Source organism: Protopterus annectens, chromosome 7.part0 (assembly GCF_019279795.1).
Source record: "Protopterus annectens isolate FY-2018-M chromosome 7.part0, PAN1.0, whole genome shotgun sequence".
Lineage (NCBI taxonomy): Eukaryota > Metazoa > Chordata > Ceratodontiformes > Protopteridae > Protopterus > Protopterus annectens.
The window spans coordinates 710,325,723-710,349,646 of record NC_056739.1 but is presented as its reverse complement, the minus strand read 5'-3'; the positions used below and the strand labels follow the sequence as shown (position 1 = coordinate 710,349,646).

Here is a 23,924-nt window from a genome sequence, read left to right as displayed (position 1 = left end):
GAGCACAGGCGACACAGGCCGAGACGTCGTGGTCTGGGCCAAGGCAAGGAAGACAGTAAGAGTGGAAATCCTTATGAGGTATTTGTTTACCACAAGAAAGACAATTGTTAACTTTTTCAGTAATTTCTGACATCGGCTGAGGCAAGAAAAGGTCCCCAACGGGGTACTTAGCTTTTTTGATGACTTTGGATTCGAAGAATACAGGAGCTGACCGACCGGCACTTGCGAACTGCTTCTGCTTCGGGCACCGCGCGGCAAGAAAGACTGAAGAAAATGGCGTCGGCTGATGCTTATGTATTCCAGCCGCTCTGACGTTGGAGAGAAATGCGACATCAGCCGACGTCGGACGCAGACTTTGGAATCCGGCCGACCGAGGGCTGCCTGAGGCAGGACAACCCATATGTTATGACTGCAGTTGCATTCTTGAAGGACATCCCTGTATCCATCCCTTCATCTTCCATTCCAGATTCAGAATCTTGAACCACTTCAGGAAAAGAGGTATATCTACCTCCTTCTCTTACCAGAAACCATCTTACACGAAGGATCAATAGCCTGAATTAAACCCTGCACCAAACCCAGTAAACTTCGAGGAGTAGATATATGTTTAGTTTTCTACTTACTTTTGACAGGAAAAATGGGACCAACAGTATTATTCTTAATGGCAACAGTAGCGTCCCCAGGTATGAGCACAAGAGTCTGACCAAACAAGGAAGTCTTTCCTGTTCCCTCTTCCAGGACCAACAAGAGTGGCTCTTCTTCGCCCACTGAGGGGACCCCAACAGCCATTGAGGACTTGGTTAACCCATGCTCCATAGTGGCTACAGATGCTACACCAGAAGGATCTGTGGTAAAAGATGACTGGTTTGAAGAATAAACAATGGCCACAGCAGAATCATACATCTGCAGCTGGAACAAACTGCTAACCTGCTGTGGTAGCAAAGGTTGTTTGCTTAACTTTTTGTTTTTGTGGCTAGAAGGACTTACCTAGGTTCATAGGTGTTTACTAGGCTAAAGACCACAAGGGCCTTTTTAAGCCTAGCCATGCATCCCAAATCTCTGACAAGTTTTGATACCCTTGATGAGTGTTAATCAGGGGTTTGGGAGATGAAACATTTACACGCAGGGGTCTGGGAGATGAACCATTTTCATGTTGCATGTGTCCATTAGAGACACAGGTGCCAAACTAGGGATGAATTTCCTGTTCCGCATCCAAATGTCCAAGTCGCACTGTGGGATAGGTAATCTATTCCATGGTTAGGCTGAAAACAGTGCCTCTTTCCTGGGTAAATAAGCAGCAAAAGCTACTAAAAGTCACCTTTTTCACACAAAACACTTTGCCAGCCTCCCAAAAGTAAAATAAACACAATTTCTCCTTAGAAAAAATGGTTTTCAATTACCTTCAACAATTTTTAAACTGACAAGAAAAAAGTGCACTTTTGTTTAAAAGTACAATACAGTCTCTTGACAGCCCATTAAAACATAAACATGTTCCTTAAGAATAACTTTCCTAAACAGAAAAGTAGTAATAAACAATTTTTAAAATGGAAAGTTTTTCCCCAAGGGGAATTTATCTGCCAGCAAAGGAAAAGCACAAGCTGACCATGAATCCTCGAAAGCCTGAAAGTGTATTTATTATTCTGCAGCAGGAAAGCTCTGAAGAACTTAGCACCCAAACTTGTCTTTTTTAGTCAGCTCAGTTCCAGCTGTCTAATGGTTTGAGCACATGGGAAACGCCCTACAGCTTTAGAAGCTGGCCAGCTGTTACATCCTATGCAGGATATAACCCATATAGTTAATTTTTTGGATATTCATTTATCAGGAGGGAAAGATGGTCATGTTACTACCACAACTCATCGTAAATTTTTAGATGGCAACCAATATTCATTTGGGACTAGTTGCCATCCATCCCATACATTGAAATCTTTACCTTATGGGGAAATTATTAGGTTATCTAGGCTTTGCAATGATAATGCAGATCTAGAGAAACAAATGAATCAAGTATTAGATATGTTTTTGCGGAGGGGTTATAGTAAAAAATTAATTTGTGAATCAGTTGATAAATTAATAGTTAAATTTGAATAAAGTGGAAACAAAATTACAGAAGTTAATAATTTTACTTTTAGGGCTGAAGTACCAAAGAGGACTAATAAACAACACAAATTATTTTTTGTGACAACTTTTAATTTATTAAGTGTTGAGATTTGGGACCTTATTAAATATTATTGGAAATTCTTGTTACGAGATGAATTTTTACACAAATTTATTTCTGATGTTGCCTACATAGCTTATAAGAGAGGACAGAATCTGGGGGATAAATTAGTTAAAGCGTATTATGTCTCTCCAGTGATGAGACCTGCCCTTTCTTTATCAACTTATGGCACTATACCATGTTATAATTGTAATGTGTGTTCTTTTATTAGACTTAATTTTTCCAGGATTAATGGAAGAATATTTAGACCACATAGTTGTTTTACGTGCCATACAGCAGGTGTGATTTATTGTCTTAAGTGTCCTTGCGACTCTTTCTATATTGGGGAAACAAAAAGAAAATTTAGAATTAGGTTGCAGGAACATATTCGAGACATTAAAAGGAGAACCTTAGAAAGTCCTTTAGCATTGCACTTTATAGAAAAAAATAATGGAAATGTTAATTTATTGCAAGCAACTATTCTTAAACAAGTATTTATTAAGAAGGGGGATGAGAGATTACTTAAAAGTATTTTGCTCTATAAAGAAACTGTATTTATACTGAAATTTAATACATTGTCACCGATGGGCTTAAACAGAGAAGTTAATTGGAGAAGTTTACTTTAAATTTCATGCTATTTAGTTTTTATTGTGTCTTTGATTGTACTTAATTGAATGATTATTTAATGTATATATATATATATATATATATATATATATATATATATATATATATATATATGGGAGTGTGTTTTCATTAAATTTGTACTTGTTGAAGGCTGTTGTGGCTGAGGCGCTAAGATAGAATAAATTAATTTTTATCAGTTTGGAATCCTTGTTGTTTTGTGAATTTTACTGGTATCTTACCAGTTTTGGCTTCTTGTTTGTTGTTATTGTATAACCCATATAGTTAAGGCTACTACAGCAATGATCAATATGATGGACATCAGTGGAGAAGTACAATGTCAATAAACTGCCAAGTCTTTGAAATTCAAAGCATGTACTTAAGAATAAAGTTTGTTAAAATAAATGAGAACTTAGCCCAGGGCCACTTTTGTTCCTATGCGGGTGTGACAAGTATCAAAAGAGATCTACAGAGAAGTTTAATTGGCAGAGCATTATAGGTATAGGAGAGGAGCTAGTAGCATGGGAAGGTTTTAGATGCCAAGTTGATTAAACGCTTACAGATTAATTACCACTGGCTCATGAGGAAGGCCCTCCTCATGTCAGGTCATTCTACTACCTCAGTTAAAAACAAGCTATTTTATTAGCTCTAACATCAATGCTGGACACACCTAAAACTAATTTTTTTTTAGCATAACATAGATAAGTAGACCCTGGAGAGATGGAGATCTGCTCTAGAGAGAAGAGGAATGAAGGTCAACAGGACTAATACAGAATATATGTATGTGTGAATGACAGCGAGGATAGAGGAATGGTGAGGATGCAAGGAGTAGAGGTGGCGAAGGTGGATGAGTTTAAATACTTGGGATCAATAGTTCAGACTAATGGGGAGTGTGGAACAGAGGTGAAGAAGAGAGTACAGGCAGGATGGAGTGGGTGGAGAAGAGTGTCATGAGTGATTTGTGACATACGAGTACCAGTAAGAGTGAAACAGAAGGTCTACAAGAGGGTAATGAGACCAGCTATGTTATATGGGTTGGAGACAGTAGTATTGACAAAAAGGCAGGAGTTAGAGCTGGATGTGGCAGAGTTAAAGATGTTAAGATTTGCAATGGGTGCGACGAGGATGGACAGGATTAGGAATAAGTATATTAGAGGGTCAGCCCAGGTTGGAAGGTTTGGAGACAAAGCCAGAGAGGCAAGATTACGGTGGTTTGGACATGTGCTGAGGAGGGATGCTGAGTATATTGGGAAAAAGATGCTAAGGATGAAGCTACCAGGTAACAGGAAAAGAGGAAGGCCTAAGATAAGGTTTATGGATGTGGTAAGAGAGGACATACAGGTGGTTGGTGTGACAGAGCAAGATTCAGAGGACAAGCAGAAATGGAAACAGATGATCCGCTGTGGCGACCCCTAAAGGGAACAGCCAAAAGAAGACGATGATGATAGGTAAGTAAACACTGCCAAGCAAAAACTATAGTTTCCTTTCCTCTCGGTGAACTGACAATTTGTTATTCAATTTTATAACTTATATATATATATATATATATATACACATACACATATAAAACCATAACATATATATATATATATATATATTTAAATATAAATATATATATCTATATATATATATATATATATATATATATATATATATACACACACACACACACACACACACACACACACTATAATATCATCCATAACAACTGTATCAAGGTATAAAGAGAAAAGGTGGTGGTATTGCATTAATATCTCTCAACAACTACCACACTTCCCCTTACAACAAAACCAATACCAAAACTCAATTCAACAAAGTTTCTTATTACTTTCCTGAAATTAAACAATTATAAACAAATATGTATTACTGTTCTTTAAATCCCTCCTGGTGACAGTACAGCTAAACTGGAAGATATCTTACTTTGGATATCCATAACAATTCCACTAAAAATAATACCACTAAGCAATGTTAATGTCAATTGGTTGGACATAAACTCTCTCCACTTCATTAAGTGTGAACTTATTTGGTTTCATACAACTAATTAATAGACCCACACATTAAAGCAAGACATCAAATTCTTTAGTAGACTGGATTCTAGTATCAGACTCTAGCAAATACACCACCTCAGGTACAATGTCTGATTGTCTCAGTGACATACCTCTCAACCGTAATGAATAATTGGTATTTACCAGTTTTGAGAGAAAAATAATGGGGTACCATGAACTTCTGAGTGGCCCCTTTAATTCCCGAATTTTTTTTTTATTTACAATTTTAAGTTATTGCTAACGTCATCACACATCACCAGCATATCCGCAAAGTCATCAACATGCAGGGGTGTGCATGATGACATCAGCTTCATGAGGCAGTGTTTGACTGCCTGTCAGACACAGAGACTGGGCAAAGAGTTTCAAACCATGGGTGGTGACGTTGCTAGTAGTTGTGTCGGTCAGTCGGTGAAGTTGACCTGTAGTGTGACTTTCTTTTCTTTGCTTGGATTGTTGTACTGTAGCATGGCTTCATTTATCAGTGTGTTTTGTCTCTGCCACCTGTTTCTTTCAACGGTTTTCAGTGCATTAACATGGACTGCTGTGAGTAATTTACTTTTACAATATTTATGTGACTATTTCATTTGTTTTTAAACAGAATTTTAATTGTTGCCCATTTTAATAAGTGACTTCCACATTCAGAAAAATGAAAATGCTGCTTTCTGTTTTGCATTAAGACTAATCCATGGTTGAACTATTATAAAATCCAGGTTTAGTGTAAATTGGATCTTGGGGAATTGCGTCTTTGCTTAGCCAGCAGAACATTTCTGATTATCGTTTTAATACTGCTGCTGGTAAAAGTCAGTTTTGACAGCAGCCACGCATATGTAAAGTATGCAACTGTGCATGCCTTCATTTTTTTAACACACTAAAACTTTATTTAAAACTCATGGCATGTTTCTATGGTAATATACTTTAAATTGTGCCCCCTTGTGCCTAGTTAGCTAACCATATATATATTTAGTTTAATGTGTTGTTTTTACTTTGAAAATATATTATTCAGAAAGATGCAGTTTCCAGTGGGGTAAACTTTTCTGAATTGTCTGCTTTGTGGAAGTTGGAGAACAGTTACTGTTATGTGACTTCAAACCATATTACACCAGACTGATTTTAGTGGTTCCTTAAAACATGACCATTTCCTGGTTTTAACTCGGGAAGGAAGTTCTTGGTTTTCAAACAGGTATGTAACATGAGATTATTAGTTTTTTTGAACAGGTGTTTGTGTGCATGACACTACTACTTAGGGACCTTGTTTGTGAGAGGGGCATGAAATTCCAGTTTTTTGAATACATTAAAAAAATGAATAAAACAAAGATTTTGCTTAAAAATAAAGCACAGCACTTCCCAATATATTTATTATCTTAAGAAATGAGTTGTAAATTTCATAAAAAGTACTTGTACTATCTTTGACAGTCATACCACAATGGTTTATGGTTATAAAGTTCTGCAGTTGTAATCCTTTCATTATGTTTCAAAAAATCCAAGACAAAGTCCACGGCAGCAGATGCAGGACATCAACCAAATCTTTTAACTCACAGAAAACTTTATTTGCAGAAAAATCATGGTCAGGGAAATTATTAGAGTGTTTTGCAAAGGCATTTGTCTCTTTTTTTACCCTTATATCTCTTAAGGTGTTCGTAAATTCTACTTTTAAGCTTCCTTTCAGTTTTTCCAATGTAGTATACTGGGCATTTCATGCACAAAGCACAATATACCACTCTCTCAGTCTGGCACAAACCTTTCTTTTTTATCTTTATCATAGTCCCATTTATTACACAGGAGGGTCCCTCTAAAACGTGTATACACATTGCGCATGACCCACATTTTTTCATATAGCCTACTATAGGTTTCTTCTTTTTTGCTTCAAGAATATTTTTGAGGGTTCGCCCCCTCCTGTATACTATCTTCGATTTTTCACCCACCCATTCTCGAACATTGTTGCATGCTCTAACAATAGCCCAATTCTTATGTACAATGTCAACAATCATTTTACTGGACCTATTATAGTCTGTAACCAATGCTGACCTGGAGTATGCTACTCCTACAGTCTCAGTTTCCACCTCCACACTCTCCTTACTGGACCAATGATAGGCCGCAGCATCTACCACTTTAGCGTCAGTTACCCCTATGGTCTCAGTTAATTCCTCAAGCTCATCTCTTTCTGTATATCCATTAAGGTCATCCATCCTTATAAGTAAATGTGGTTCATTTACACCTGGTTAAGGATGGCATTAAAATGTCCTCTTTCTCCTTTATTTACTACTTCAATAAGTAACTTGTTCACTAAAACAGTAGGATAACCCCTTTTAACAAACATTTCTTTCAATAATTCACATTCTCCAAGGAATGTTTCAAAACAAGTAATCATGCAGACAGCTCTTACAAATTTCCCCTTTACGACGTCCTTTTTCTGTCTGTAGGGTTGAACAATGTTAAAATGCAGGAAGCTATTAGAATACATTTCCTTACGGAAAATCTCAGATTGGAACACACCTAAAGAGCTATTCTTTACCAATCTAACATCCAAGTATGCAATTTCACTTACTCCTACAATGTGGATGAAACTTAAAAATTGGGTAGAATTGTTAATATACACTAAGAATTCATTAATCATCCCTTGCGGGCCAACCTAAAACACAAAAATGTCGTTCAAAAAACTAATATAAAGTCTACAATATTTATAAAAGACTGATTCTATTAAGAACTTCTTCTCCCAATGGAGCATGACTATGTTCGCATACAGGCCCCCACAAGGTCAGACCACAGCAACCCCCTTTGTCTGAAGAAAGTATTCTTTATTGAAAAATATAAAATTATTCCTTAGTACCAGGTTTAAAAGTTGTTCATAAGCATTTATTTTTGGTTGAAGAATTCCTCTCATGTAAGTACTCAAAAAACCATTCCATACCTAGATTGTGTGGTATCACTGTATATAGGTCTTTCATGTCCAAGGTTATAAAAATCCCTGCTTCATTAAATTCTAACCAGTTAACCCTCTCCAAAAAATCCCATGAGTCTTTACATAAAGAATTTTCATTAGCTAACAAAGGTTGTAGTTTGATGACTAAAAATTTTGCTAATGGGTAAGTTATAGATGAATGACCTTGCAAAACACTGTAATGATTTCCCTGACCATACTTTCAAGTTTATGATTCTGGGCGGACTTGAAATTGACCTAAGGGGTGGCCCATGGACACTACAATTAGAAAAGCAGGAGGCTATATGGCAAATTAGAATGAATGCAACAAGTTGGCCAGGTATAAATGATGCCCTGTATTTAGTGTTTTCTCAAAGTGAAGGCACTAGATAGATAAATAGATAAAAAGAGAAGTGTGCATGTGTATATACATATACATACAGTTTATTTTAAATGTTTGGATGGTGAATGTTTTTACTGCAACATATTATGCATTTTATGGTTTACAATGAGAGTGTTATTTATCTTTTATACAGTTTATATACCTTTAAAAAAGAATTATCCAGCTGTTGAATAATTTATGAGATTCTAATTGATGAATGTAACTTATTGGTGGAGAGTAATTAGAGGGTTGTCTTTTACCATTTTAAAAAGGGACTGTTGACTGTGTGCTTTTATCTTGAAAAAGTCTCTGAATTAACAGAGACAAAAGTGCTTGATTTATTGCTGCTATTCAACTTATTTTATTATTGTTCTGCAAATAAAGTGCTCTTTGAGTTAAAAGATTTGGTTGCTGTCCTGCATCTGCTGCCGTGGACTTTGTCTTGGACTTTACAGTTTCATTTTACTGATATGTTTTAAAAAATGTCACTTGCTGCAGGTAGACCAGATATAGCATTTGGACTTGAGGACATGTTGTATTTGTAATTTTGTACATGTTTGTGTGTTGCTGACTGAGTTAGCCTAGTAGGCACAAACCCATTTTCAGATAAGAGTCAAGCCCAAGCTTAAATCATAAGAAAATTAAATAAGAAATCTTTGATTTCCTGTCAATGCCTATTTAAGTGGTACAGTTTGAAATATTTTCTGCTTAAAAACCTCAGCTTTGGCCGGCTAAGACCTAGCTGTATTCAACTGGACGTATAAGAGAATTTAAGTACCTTTTTTGTCTGCACTTTTTTCAAATAATACAGTATTTAAATTGATTTAATTGTGTTGCATGAATATTAACTGAATTGGAAGTTTTGACTCTGTTCTTCAGTTAGTGCTTGCTTGAATTTTATTGTCTGTTAGCAACTGCAAGTGTGGGGGTAGCCACATTCTTTGATTTCCTGCCAATGCCTATCTAAGTGGTACAGTTTGAAATATTTTCTGCTTAAAAACCTCAGCTTTGGCCGGCTAAGATCTAGCTGTATTCAACTGGACGTATAAGAGAATTTAAGTACCTTTTTTGTCTGCACTTTTTTCAAATAATACAGTATTTAAATTGATTTAATTGTGTTGCATGAATATTAACTGAATTGGAAGTTTTGACTCTGTTCTTCAGTTAGTGCTTGCTTGAATTTTATTGTCTGTTAGCAACTGCAAGTGTGGGGGTAGCCACATTCTTTGATTTCCTGCCAATGCCTATCTAAGTGGTACAGTTTGAAATATTTTCTGCTTAAAAACCTCAGCTTTGGCCGGCTAAGATCTAGCTGTATTCAACTGGACGTATAAGAGAATTTAAGTACCATTTTTATCTGCACTTTTTTCAAATAATACAGTATTTACATTGATTTAATTGTGTTGCATGAATATTAACTGAATTGGAAGTTTTGACTCTGTTCTTCAGTTCGTTTTTCCACCCACCCTCCCTGTTTCTGTTTTGGTGTTAATCTTTGTGGCTTTGAAACTGCCCACCCCTCTTGTAAATTTGTGTTTGGATACTCCTTCTGGGCCCATCTCATTTGCTCACTCAACTGAGTGCAGTGAGATCATATTCTGATTTCAGGCACTCCTATTGTGTACAAAGAGAGCATCTGGGAAAGAGAACAAAAAATAATTTAAGCTTGTTTCCTGCCTTTCCTGTTAAGTGGTCTAGACTGTTTGTAGGCTTCTGAGCCCCAAATCCCTTCTGTGTTGGAGGGAAGCCTTCTCGCTTAGTTTTGTTTCTTATAACTAGCCAGTTTTCTAGTTTCAGCACTCAAATCTGTTTCTTTGAACTCAGCACTTGTTCAGAATTCATTGTAAGCACTACATAAGCTGCAAATTACTAGAGCACTCAACTTTCCTCACTTGTCTAGAGGAAAGTAGTTTTTAGTACTTAATAAATAAGCACCTATCCAGGCATGTCTAAGGGTCAGCTCCCAGTGATTTCTCCTGTCTACCTGATGAATCTGGGCATCTTGGGGCAATGCAGCAATTGCCTCATGTACACAGACAACCCTCTCCTCCTACCACCCAACACTGTAACCTGTGAGAGATGCACTTATATAGCCAAACTGGAAGCAAAGCTCTCTTCACCCAAGACTGGACTAGACAGTCAAGAGAAGGTAAACACTTGCACCATACCACACTCATCACATAGTCCCTCAAAACCTACACCACCAAAACACACACATAGAAACACAAAACACACACCTACATTCGCGGAGACTCTCAATAAAAACCTGCCCAAGCATCAGGGACATCCAAAGCATAAACGCAAGCAAACTCCACCCCCAACACAACCCAAATGACACATAGCCCACAAACTCAGTGTGCCACTCAACCACAGCCCATAAGGCATAGCAACGTACCTAACACTAGGTGACTCTATAGTCAGGCACACTGACGTTCCACTCACTAGACTAAACAAGGAGAAAGTTACTGTCAGCTGCCTGTCAGGTGCCAGGATCCGCCGCATGCACTCAGGTCACTCCACAATAAGTACAAATATGACACTGTCATTGTCCATGTTGGTGTGAATGACCTGAGACGTACCTCCCTGGACTACATGAAAAGAGACATGGAGGAGCTCTCCGATCTTGTATCCCAGGCAGGTATGACCCTAACCCTGAGTAGCATCCTGCCATCACCCAGAATTATACCACAGTACACGGACAAAATAATTGACTTCAACAATTGGCTAAGCTTCTGGTGTCATTCTAAGGGGATCCAGTATTTGCCTGCCTGGGACGACATGATCGACAGACCATGATGCTTTGCCAGAGATGGCCTGCACCTGTCGCCCTTAGGATTCCGGATACTGGCTAAGGCTCTTGCAACCCCTATAGTGCCTTTTTTAGGCAAAGTTCAAATGACAAAATCACCACCGTAACAGGTACAAGCAAGCAAAATCTGAGGGTAATGCTACTCAATGCTAGAAGTCTAAACCTCAAAATGCACTCACTCAAGGCACTCCTTAAAATGGAGAACATTGACATCTGTGCAGTGACAGAGACTTGGTTCAAAGCTCCAGAGAGCACCCCTATATTACCAGGCTACAATTCATACCACACCTTTCGGCCACCTAACCCAGAACGAAGCACTAAAGGCGGAGGTGTGTCCATATTCATTAAGGATATCCACACTTCCAGGCTAGTTGCACAGCATAATGCATCCGAGATTATCCAAGTACAACTAACTCTGGGCAAGACCGCAATCCAAACTGTAGCTTGCTACAGACCCCCCACCATGCCCCAGGATTCCCACTCCTCATTTCTTGATACACTGGAAAGTATTAGGGTACAACCCAACACCCTAATAATGGGCAATTTCAACTACCCCACCATTAACTGGGAAAACTACTCATGTACCAACTTGTTTGCTCAACGTTTTCTAGAATTCCTAAATTCCAATGCCTTGGATCAAGTTATTCACACCCCCACCAGGGGCAGCAATATCCTAGACCTGGTCATTACCAACATGGGAAACCGGTGTTCCACACCAGAGGTCAATTCCTCGTTGGTCAGATCCGACCACAAACTAATCAGCCTAGACATCCACATCCCACCCCCACCCCCAATTAGGGAAACCATTGTAAAAAACTTCTCTAAAGCCAACTTCACACTTCTTAAAACAGAAGTGGCAAACTTCACGACACCCATGCAGATGGACAATAGAGGTATGACTACTGAATCCTACACAAATGCACTTTATAAGCACTTACACGAGTGCATGTATCATGCTTTCCCTAATAGAACCAAGATGTTATCCTCCCAAAAAAGGAAGCCAATCTGATGGTCCTCTGCCATAAACAAACTCTACAATGGAAGAAAGAAACTGTTGCAAAAAAGAGTAAAATCCCATGACTGGAGGAAGTCCCTGGTCAACCTCAGTAAGAAGCTGAGATCCCTCATAAAATCCTCCAAAGCTAGTTACGAAAACAAAATTGCCACTGACTCTAAAGACAACCACAAAGCATTCTATAGCTATGTCAAGAATCTCAATGGGAACACTCAGATCTGCTCTGAGTTACAGCACAATGACGCTAAATATACAGAACCAACTGATATTGCCAACATCCTGGCAGATAAGTTCAGTGCTAACTTTACCCCCTCTCACCCCCTAGAGGGCCCATCTCTATACCGGAAGAATGCAAAGTTCCTATAAACATGGCTGCACAGGTAAAAAACACACTCTCCAAAGCCAAGAACACAGCATCCATGGGACCTGACAATATCCCAGGCTGCGTTCTACATGAACTACAGAATGAGCTGGCATCCTACCTAAGTACCATGTTCAGTCATAGCCTCACCTCAGGCTTTGTACCCACTGAATGGCGCACCGCGACGGTTATCCCACCCCACAAAGGTGGAGCCATGACGGACCACGGGAACTACTGCCCCATTAGCCTGACGAGCCTGGTCTGCAAGGACATGGAACGTATTATCATGGAACTCATAAACAAAGACATTGGTAATCTCCAAACTCTGGACCCTACCCAGTTTGGATTTGTAAAAGGCAGATCATGTCTCCTAAACCTGACTGACTTCTTTGAAACAGTCACCAAAGCCATAGATGAGGGTAAAATGGTTCACACAGCTTATCTAGATCTTGCCAAGGTTTTCAACACCATCCCCCACTCTGGAATTATAGATAAGCTCACTAAACTAGGTATAAATCCCCATGTCAAAAGATGGGTTGCCAACTGGCTCATGGACAGAACCCACACTGTGAAAGTAGTGGATTCCAAATTCAACTTCAGACCAGTGACAAGTGGGGTACCACTGGGTTCAGTCCTGGGTCCTCTCCTGTTTCGTATCTACTTCTCTGAAGTGCAGGCTAACACAGAAGGTCTTTGGCTAACAAAGTTTGCAGCTGACTCCCAACTAGGAGCCATAATCGAAACTCCTAACAAAGTGGACAAACTACAAAAGGGCCTCACTGAGACAGATTCCTGGTGTCAAAGCCATGGCCTGAAGTTCAATTCCAAAAAGTGTATTGTCATCCCCTTTGGTAAAAACTTTGTACCCATGAACTACCACATAGCTGGCAGTCTACTTAATGCCGAAAGTGTGATAAGAGACCTTGGGACACAGGTGGACAGTAGTCTCTCCTTTGATAATCACATCGCCACAGTGGTCAGGAAATCCTTCTACGTGGCTCATCTCATCACAAAAGGATTTTCATCCAAAAAAAAGAGGTCATTGTTCCCCTCTACTCATCACTCATTAGACCCATTATAGAGTACAATGCCCCTTTTGGTATGTACCTCACAAGACATTTACAACAACTGGAAAGACCACAGAAATACCTCACAAACTACAGCTTTACTCCATCGCATATCACCTTCTCAGGGGCAATCTCTGCCTAATATACAAAGTTATGTCAAACTCAGAGCTGTTGGACATGCTCCACTTAAAGAAATCCCAATCCCTCCAAGCTACACGCTCTAGGGACCTAAACCTTGTCACCACAATAAACAGAACATGCTGGAGGGATAGATTCCTGTCCCAGAGACTTCCCATACTCTGGAACAGACTACCTATGTCAAACAGAGCTCCTCATTAGCACTCTTCAAGAAAAATCTTGATGATTGGATGGGAAATGGGAAATTCACCCCAGGGATCACTTCTGTGGCTCTGCTCGACAGGGCACAGGAAAATAATTTTCTTGGGTGGCGAAAGCCAGGGTACATTTTTTGGCTAGGCTTATATAGGCCCTAGGGCCAATAGCCTAGTACCTACCTATGAACTTATGAACCTATGGTGTCAGTCCCACAAAGTGCATTTAAGACATTTAACACAGATGTCTACTGCATACTAGCACCTTTGGAGACCTGATTTTTTTTCTGGATGTTCTGCATTGCTCTCATACTTTTCAATCTCTCGGAGCAAGAAATCTGGACAAAGACAAAAATAATGGTGGGACACACGCCCAAAAATAGGGACACAGTTGCTAGAATAACAGGTTTTGCATTATTATGCATTTTTTGAGGGATATGAAGTCTGAACTTCAAACGTCTGCCATTATTTATTATTTAGTGACTTCAATCTTCATGTTGGTATCCCACAATTTCAATGGAGTGGGTGGGGTTACATGATTAAGTATATAAATTTTATGTTATTCAGCACCCCAGTTTTTGGCCAGCTGTACCTTCTTTTCAAGGGCCTTTGCCCAGATTTTTGATATGTCCAGGTTGAGAGGTACGTGCAGTGATCCTCTCCCAATCTAAACAACCAAACATCTCACACATCCACTTCAACAGCATGTTTATAAAACAACACGCAAACTTTCCAGGTTTAACCCAGAAATGTTCATTGCTAACCTGTCATCTATTAAATGAAACTTCCTAAAAATCCTCCCCTTAGATGATGCTGTAAATGAATTCAATACAACTTTTCTGAATATCCTATACAGCTTTGAATCTGCTAGAAGGAAGAGACTAAAAACAAATAATGCAATTTGGCTATCCAAAAAAAAAAGAGTATAATGCTAATGCAGGATAGAGAAAAAGCATAGAAAGAATAGTAAAAACACAGACCACCACAATATCTTGGAAAGTTCAGAATGCTTTACAATTGTACTAAAAAGCAAATTAATGAAGACAAAAAAAACTATGCAATAATAACTTTCAAAATAACAGTAAACACAACCTTAAAAAGAAAATTCTGGACAGCTGTAAAGAAATCCTGCATCCCGGCAATAATTCAACCCTAACCCCTCTCCCAATAACTCATCACTCGAAACTGCAATACAATTCAACTCTTAATTCACAGACAGTATAGTATCTCTAACCAAGGATTCCCCAACATCAATCCTAACCCTGCTCAACAGCCACATATTACAACATTCACTTTCACCATCAAACCTGCGCCTTTATTCTATGTAAAACTATTCTTAAACAAACTCAAACCATGCTCTACTTCAGCTGATGACCTTCCAAGCTATACCTTAAAATAGCAGCCGATAGCATTGCCTACCCTGTCTCAATAATTCTAAATAGGTCAATCCAGGAATCCCATATTCCCTCTCTCGCTGGAAACAGTCACACATTATCCCTGTGAACAAAGGAAGGAAATTCAGAAGACATTACTAACTTTAGACCTACAACAATTGTATCCCCCCCTCCACATTACTTGAAAAAGCTACCTATCCAATAGGTATCAGTCAATAAAATATCACTCCACCCACTCTCCATACCTACCATTCACTACCAGTGTACTAAAAGGCCCTATTCCTGTTCTCCTCCTCTAACATTCTCACCAACACCCTCCTCACATCCACGCAACAGGCTTCCCTGACACAATATGCAGATGTCTCCACTCATTTGCATATCTGACAATGTGACATACCTCCAAACAATTACTCAGAAAGCTTTAACAGCAACTGAAACATAGCTTTGTAACTCACAGCTCATGCCCAACCTTAAAAAAATAAAATAAAATACTACTAATATTTTTTTCTCCAAATCTCTCTCCCATGAAAAAACAAAATGTAAAGTCCTCTCTCTCTGGATAATACAACCAGTGAAGTAACCTCTCATGGCAAATTATTAATGATAACAGTGGATGATAATCTTAAATTTGACATGCATACACAAAATTGCGTAAGAAAAAGTCATCCAAAACTAGGATGCTTTATAGAGCCAAAAGGTTCTCACCAATGCATATAAAACTACACTTGCCATTACTTCTCTCCTTCCCACACTTCTTTATGGCACTCCCATTCTTACTAATCTTCAGGCTTCACAAAAAAATCAAAACTTGAACAATGCTATAACAAAGCTGCTAAATTTGCAGCCAGTACCCCTTTCAAAAAACTCCACTGTACAGCACTAAAAAATTTAAGCTGATTAGAACTACCACATCAACCAACATACTACCTCAACTACCACGTATTACCTCAACTGCCACATCAACCTTTCCTTTCCCTGTTTTAAAAAGGAGCTTAAATCCCACCTACTAAACTTGAAATTATGCCGTTGCCTTGACCACACGTAGTCTTACCTACTGTATAACCTGTTGCATCTAACTTTCTTTTTCTGTTAGTAACTTCTGCTTAAACTAACCTCCTAAACCCTCAGCTCTACTACTAAAGCCCTACAATAGCCCCTTCCTTTCTCTCCCCCTCCCATTCTCCACACTATTTATCTTTTTTCCCCCACTTCCTATCAATGTCTATACATTGTCCTTCTTTTGAGCAACGATTATCTTTTGTTTTTACTCTCATATGTGGTACATTTTGACCACTACTATCAGTGCAACCCTTAATGTTCATAATTTTTTTTCTTTTGTTTTTCTCTTTATAATTAATTCCGTATTTGCATTGTAGTTTATAATAGTTTTTGTCCTGTATGTTTACCTTTGCTTATGTTTGCTGGGGCTTTTTCCTCTTGGGTCTCCACTGAAAATGGGTTACTTACTATTAATGCAATGCAAAATAACCTTTTCTTTTTACAATTATTTTGTATTGTGACTATTTAATATTTGTACATTGTCACTTTATCTTTACTTATGTTTGCTGGGGCTTTTCCCCTCGGGTCTTGGCTGAAAATGGGTTTGTTTTTCAAACTCAGCTGGATTAACCTAGTTAACAAATGTGAAATAAATAAATAAATATACACACAGTTTCTTACCACCTATAAAATTATTCAGAATCCATTTGCATGCCCAGCACTAAACATTCTGCACAACTATGTTCCTAGTTGGTTATTATGATCCAATGACCAAAACTTCTATTTTGTTCACAAACCTGCTGGGCATTATCTGTACTTATACCATGTTGCTAAGGCCAGGAACTCCTTATCTCTATCTATCAGGTCAATACCCTCTCCCTCCCTTCAAAACCATTCTGAAAGACTTCCTAGTCATAATCTGTCTCTGTTCCTGCTCAACACCAGGATAAACTATATCCCTAAATGTGAACAAATACCTGTTCATATCTTACATCTCCTTACTCTCCCTTTTTTAAATCTCTTCCTTACTTCTATCAATTTCTCTCTCATGGCTTTCTCTCTAAATATACCATAAGCCTTATTTTCTCTCTTTGTATTGCAATTCCTGTTTGTATTATACTGACTTAACTTTAATTTCTCTATAAACTGGCTAAAATTCCCTCTATTACATCATTGTCATATAACCTGTATCTATTCTTAACCAATGTTTTCTTATTATGTCTGATTTGGTATAATTATTTAAACTGCATTTGTTTTTTGTATTATTTTAAAGACTGCAAAATTATTATTCTTAAAATGTTTGGTAATACTTTGGAGCTTTTCTCCCCGGGCCCCTGCTTAAAATGGGGTCCAACCCAATCAGACCTTCCCAGTAATCAAATGTAAATAAATAAACAAATGCATTTATATTAGGAAAAATGGTCTGCAATACTTAGCATTTTTTTCCTAACATTTAGGGCTGATGGTACATTAGTTCTGAACCACCACTGTTGTCTAAAAGGTGTAAAGACCTGAGTGCTTCCTTGAGGGACTTCTTCCATACTGGTGTCACTACGTGGACCACAGCTAGACAACTTAATTATGCTGGGTACAGCCAGAGCTTCTGATGTTACTAGTCTGCTGTGTGGATGTTATAGAGAGAGGACACTTGCACAGGGAGGCTGTAGTATTTGTCTGGCTGCCACAGAGTACATAATTCTCCACTTTACTGCATATTTCCTATTGTTAACAGAGCTAGTAGGAACCTTTTCCGTCACAACCTGGGCCATTTAAGCAAACAGTGAACAAAACAGACATCAGAATATAGACTCTGTTGCATATGAAAGAATATAACAAACAGCAGAATATAAACATGAGTGACAGATGTCAGAATGTGAATACTGTTACAAATGTAAAGAAAAAAAACAGCAAAGCATAAACATCACTATTGCACTGTAAAAGACAGCATTTCACATGATTTGCACATACAATATAGTAAGGTTAGCAGTAATGGAGTGACCCCATGAAGGCTTTGGTTTTATAAAGTTTAATGTGAAACAGGAATAGCAACGAGTATTCCTACAAGCTTTTAGGAGTACACATAGCACACAGTCAAGTACGTATCTATATAGCTGAAACATGTTCAAAACAGGTAGAATATTGTTACATTACTTAGGTGTTAAACTTTTCTAATATTCCTGGGCCTGAGCTGATCAAATTGTACCTGTTCTATCCCTTAGAATAACAAATGGTTAAACTACACCTGCATTAGCAGTGTGAGATGATGAGCAGATGTTACGGCTTAATTCTGTGCAACACTTAAATAAATGTAGAAAATAATGGATTCACTGCAGAAGCTCAAAATACTGAAATCTCGAATTTCAGTCTCTCGAGCCCAAGAAGCCAAATCCACATAATAGCGAAAGTTTAGAAGCACGAAATTCAAAACCTCGAATACCGGAGGTTTTGAATTTCACGCTTCTAAAGTTCCACTATGGTCATGTATTCAGGTATGTGTGTGTGTGTGTGTGTGTGTGTTAAGTGGTTTGGGTAGGGGCAATGGTGTTTGTCAGTGTGTTTTGTTACTGTGATGTGTGTGTGTGAGAAGAGAAAGTAGCTTGTGTGGTGGTGTTTTGTGTGTGTTTGTATGTGGTGCGACCTCGGAGTGAGAATATTTAAAGTAGGGCGGGGTGTGCTGGGGCTTGGCCCCCTGCTTTCATGTAGCAGCGTGATTGTGTGTTTGTGTGGTGGATGGTGTGTATGTGTATGTAGTAAAACCGCAAAATTCCAAACCTCCGGTATTTGAGGTTTTAAATTTTGTGGTTTTCAGTTTTTGTTGTTTTGTGGATTCAACTTCTTGGGCTCGAGATACTGAAATTCGAGATTTCAGTATTTCAAGCTTCTGAAGTAAATCCAAAATAATATATGTTGAAGTCCAGACTGAATTACTCTAAATTAGTAAAGTAAGTTAAGCAAACTATGTACAACGCACATTATATATATATATATATATATATATATATATATATATATATATATATATATATATATATATATTAAGGTACATTTATAGTGTCTACTCTGAAACCTACAGTAGTAGTGTAATTACATCCTGTATAAACATATGCTGAAAATAGATTTAACATGGTGTCTAACTATCTGGTACCCCCGAAGCAATTGCATCTACAGTCATTTATACGTTAGTATGAGGCTAGTTGCTTTTGCGGGCCACTTTAAGCCTAGCCAGTTTTCCTTTTGGTGCTTGAATTAACCCATCCCATTTGGTATTATAGTTGTCTTACCTATCCCCTGGTACATATTACCTCTAGTGAGAAGAACTGGGATTATACTATACATAATTTGAGTTGACACTTGGCATGGGATAAAGCATTTAGGAGCTGTCTTTGTCCATTAGTATTACGGGGGCAATCATGGGGTAAATTTTCTGTTTCCCATCCACAGATCCAAGTGGTGCTTGACTATGTGCAGGGATGAGCTTTGTTTTACATGGATAAGGAGAAATACCTAACCCTACAAACCTTTCTGTAGATATCACAGAAGAGGCTTACATCCAAAGACCAAGTATTTCTGATGCCATTTGACTTACTGTGCAATAAGTCTATCAGTAATGTGTTGAAGGACGCCCTGAATGCTAGACACAGGACATCTCTTAACAATCTGTAGGATACCGAGTACAGTGACTGTGCTTTGAGTCAATCCATGTAGGATATGTTGTTTATGCCTTGTATCCTTTTAGTAAGATATCTCTTTGGGTGTTTCAGTTGTTGCATGTGTCTGGACAGATACAAGACAAAGGGGGTGTTACACTAAATGACTGGCTTAATAGGTCTGAATAAAGTGGACAATGACACCCTTACATCTGGAATAATCCTGTTGTTAATAAGCTGGGCACTACAGAAGGACTTTCTTACAACAATGGGCATATGTTGGTCAAAAATTAGGTCACTGTCCACATAAGTTCCCAAATCCCAAAAACTAAGTCAACTCTTTAAGAGGCATATTGCAAGTGTGGTAGTTCCTCAGGGTACATGACTGCCCAAAGGATATAACAACACATACTTTTGGCATTTACTTTCAGTCCATAATTTTGTCATTAGTTATTTATTTGGGACAAACTTTCCTGCAGGATGGCCACGCCATTTGGGAATTCATTGACTATTCCTAGCTTGCAGTCATCTGCAAACTTAGTCAGCCAGAGCCTTTTGGTATTGGCTTTTACTTCAGAGAAGTAAGTGCCATTCAGTAGAGATCCCAGTACAGAACCCTGGGGGAATCCACTGGCGACTGTTCTCTTTGTGAAGGTGTTTCAGCTTTTCCCAGTTAGGGATCGCCACAGCAGAACCCCGGTCAGTTAATGATTGGCAGTGGATTTGTATGGTGCCAAGGTGCCAAGCTGATGCCCACCCTTCAAAGAAGGCACACCCATTCATGCACGCACCTACCTGCATGTCTTTAAACATCACTCAACTGTGGGGAGGACATGCAGACTCCACACAGAAGGCACTCCAGCCGAGAATCGAACCAGAGAACCTCTTGCTATGAGGCGACAATGCTAACAGCTGCACCACCGCGGACTGGTCTCTTTGTGAAGGTAACATCCCTTATTTTGATTTTCTGCAACCTATCTGTGAGCCATTTGGCAATCCAGTGGGTGACAAAGGGCTTTATCGCAGTTTACTTAGCTTTTCTACTATACCTGAGTGGAGGAATTGTTTAAATAGCTTTAGTCGATCAAGGTGTACTTTCTAGGTTAGATTTTTTTTCTTGCATTTTGTCACGTCACTGACTTGCCTAATGTTTTCAGAATGGCTTTTCAACCTGCAGGCTCTGCTTCTGGAAAGCCTTTTTCAGTAGTAACCAGCTTGTACGGGGTCTCCTTTTCAAATAACTTATGCAGTAATTTGTAAGTAAGTGTATTTAAGAGTAAACAGGTCTCTTTGCTGACACTGACAGCCAGTGATATTTGGATAGTGCAGTATACTGCTGTTCCCCATTGGTCAAATCTGGAGATTTTATTTTCTACGGTGTGGAGTAAAGCAAAGTTTGGGGAAACAGGATGGAAATGATGAAAAGTGCACTCTTTAATATGGGCTGCAGTACATGGAGTGCTGCAGCTTGTATGACTTCTAATGACAGTATGTAGGATATTTTACAGGAAACTTTTAGCTGAGTCAGTACCTTGTTGACTAATAATTCTCTCAAGAAAATGAAGGAAATATTACGGCCAGGTGTGATTTCTAAATATTTCTGGATTTAGTTACTAGTACAGATGTTACATATGCTTTCTGCAACCTTCTTACATCCTGTCCAAAATGAGTTGCTGTACCTTGTTTCCGTAGTCCCCCCAGGATAACCTCAGGCAACCTCACAACCTTTAACTGAATTTAGTGGATAATTAAGCAATGAATGAATGAATGTGCCAGTAAAACCTTATTAGATGAGGGCATTATTCATGACATAAATGACACTGACAAGATGTGGTGATCCAAAACAGCAGATGGGTATTTTTCTGTGACTCTGCAATAACATATTCATCTAGTTTACTTAGACCCACACTTCATATTTTCTTACCCTTTCCCTCAGCTTTTCCTTCAGTAAGAGACTAAGGATGGAATATGGAACTCGAAACCATACAGGTGCACCAACTATGAAAACTTTCTTTAAGCGAGCAGGAAAGGCGCCCTATAAAAATAAAATGTGCATAATTACTCTAATTAAAAGGTACTGATCCTTAAAAAAATAAAACAATAATAATTTATCAAAAAGTTTTAAATTAAAAGCCATTGATGAAGCAAAAATCAGAAAAAACATTTAAGATGATCATCTGTCATTTGTTGACAGTATTACCACCCTTTTTACTGATCTTTTTACATAAATTTCCTTTAAGTTATACCTACTAGGATGATCAAGAAGTAAACATTTCTGATACAATGCATTACATGTTCTTTATAGTAAAATAAACTGCCTTACAATAAAAGTGCTATAAGGTGCTCAGTGAAATTTCCTATACAGAATTAAACAAATATATTGACTAGGTGGGTAAGTCAAGTAAATTCCAGTTCAACAAACTGCGGAAGCCATATTTTAAAAGTTTTTATAATGTGTAAACAATATGAAGATCATTGTTGAGAATCTATAACCATAACAAGTAAAAAAAACACTTTGAATTCTGCTCATTGCACATCAGAATATTACACTTTGGTACCTTTAAATCTCACTCAAACAATAGTCCATTGTTATTTTTAACATTTCAAATAACTCAAGCCACATTTGCCTGTGGGGTTCTTGACTAAAAGGTACAGTGTTTGAAATGCCAACTCAGAAACAGTTTCAATAATAATAATACAAAAACACTGCGAGTGAAACAGAAATGGCTCTGGTCTGACAAATGGAACCGATAACTCATCAGTGATGTCAGTCTTTACAACATAGTTTACTCTATTAAATCCTCAGTGGACTTCACTACAGCTCTTTTTGTGTGGGAAAACCACCTACTGGTTATGGTTTATTTTATTTTCCTTCTCATACCCTCTCTTTTCTTTCTTTTTTTATTTGAAAGCAAGGTGCTTCAGCACATATCGATCATTCTGCTTTTCCAGTAAAGGATGTGCTGGCATAAGACTAAACAGGGAAGAACAAACTTTTCTTCCTCTAGTCACAAATTCCAGCTCAGCTTGGGACATCGCCAGGGCTTTCCCCAAAAAGTTTAGAAATTATATTTCTGCCTTGTCACAGTATTTCTAGTGCAATACCAGTAAATGTAATCTTTCAAATGTTTGTTGTTGTTGTGTCTTTCAGCTTTTCCCAGTTAGAGGTCGCCACAGCAGAACTCTGGTCCGCTCATGATTGGCAGTAGATTTTTATGTTCCGAGTTGCCAGCTCTGACGCACAACCTTCAGCGAAGGTACGCCCATTCATGCATGTCTCCACACAGAAGACGCTTTAGCTGAGAATCGAACAGGACAACGTCTTACTGTGAGGCGACAACGCTGCCGCAGCACCACCACTTTCAAATGTGAAAAATTAAATTTGAATTCCAAGTAAATACTGAAACAGTCTTGAAATCCACTGCCCCCCCACGGCTACACACCTCTACTATATATGTATTATTGTAACTTCCGCCTCTGTAAAATCTTAGGATGTATAAATGTAACTACTGTTTGTGTATAAATGTAAATAGAAATGTACGTACTCTGTGTTTAACTGGAACTTAGTATAATTCAATGTAATCAAATGCAGCTTTTCTCCCAATGCCTCTGATGAAAATGGGTATCACCCAGTCGGACTTTCCTGGTAAACAAAGACAAATAAATAAATACATCTCCAAGACTACAATACCTCAGGGTAAGGGGGAATGCTCCAAGGTGCTGGTCACTGCCTTTTGCCTTTATCTTACTTGTCTTTGTATGTCTGCATAAACTGCAAATAAGACAAAACTTAACATGACATTTGACTGCTAAGCATGACTCATTCACATGTTGACTTGCAGATGTTTTAAATGGGGGAGCGTGACCTTTGGAAGAATAACCATGAGAACTGGAATAGCGGGTGTCGGACAACTGCAGTCTGTATATATAGCAGCAAGTGAGTAGCTCTTCTGCCAAACAGCAAGAGGTTTGGTTTCTGGCAAGGTTGCCTTTTGTATGGTATCTGCATGTTCTCCTTGTGTTCTCATGATTTTTTTCTGGGTACCCAGGTTTCCACTCACATCCCAAAGACATGCAGTAGGTGGACTGGTGACTCTAAATTGCCTTGAAGTGTGTGTGTGTTACAGAAGCAGGGTTCATCAAG

At 38.4% G+C, this 23,924-nt stretch overlaps 1 protein-coding gene across 2 annotated transcripts in view; it reads right to left on the bottom strand.

Moving 5' to 3' along the window:
- PTPN9 (protein tyrosine phosphatase non-receptor type 9) overlaps positions 1 to 23,924 on the bottom strand; it is a 2,029,980-nt gene that overhangs the window by 803,575 nt on the left and 1,202,481 nt on the right. For both annotated transcript variants that reach the window (XM_044077235.1, XM_044077236.1), the window contains exon 6: positions 21,705 to 21,815. In XM_044077235.1, coding sequence (XP_043933170.1) covers positions 21,705 to 21,815 — 111 coding nt within the window. The remainder of the gene's footprint in view (positions 1 to 21,704; positions 21,816 to 23,924) is intronic.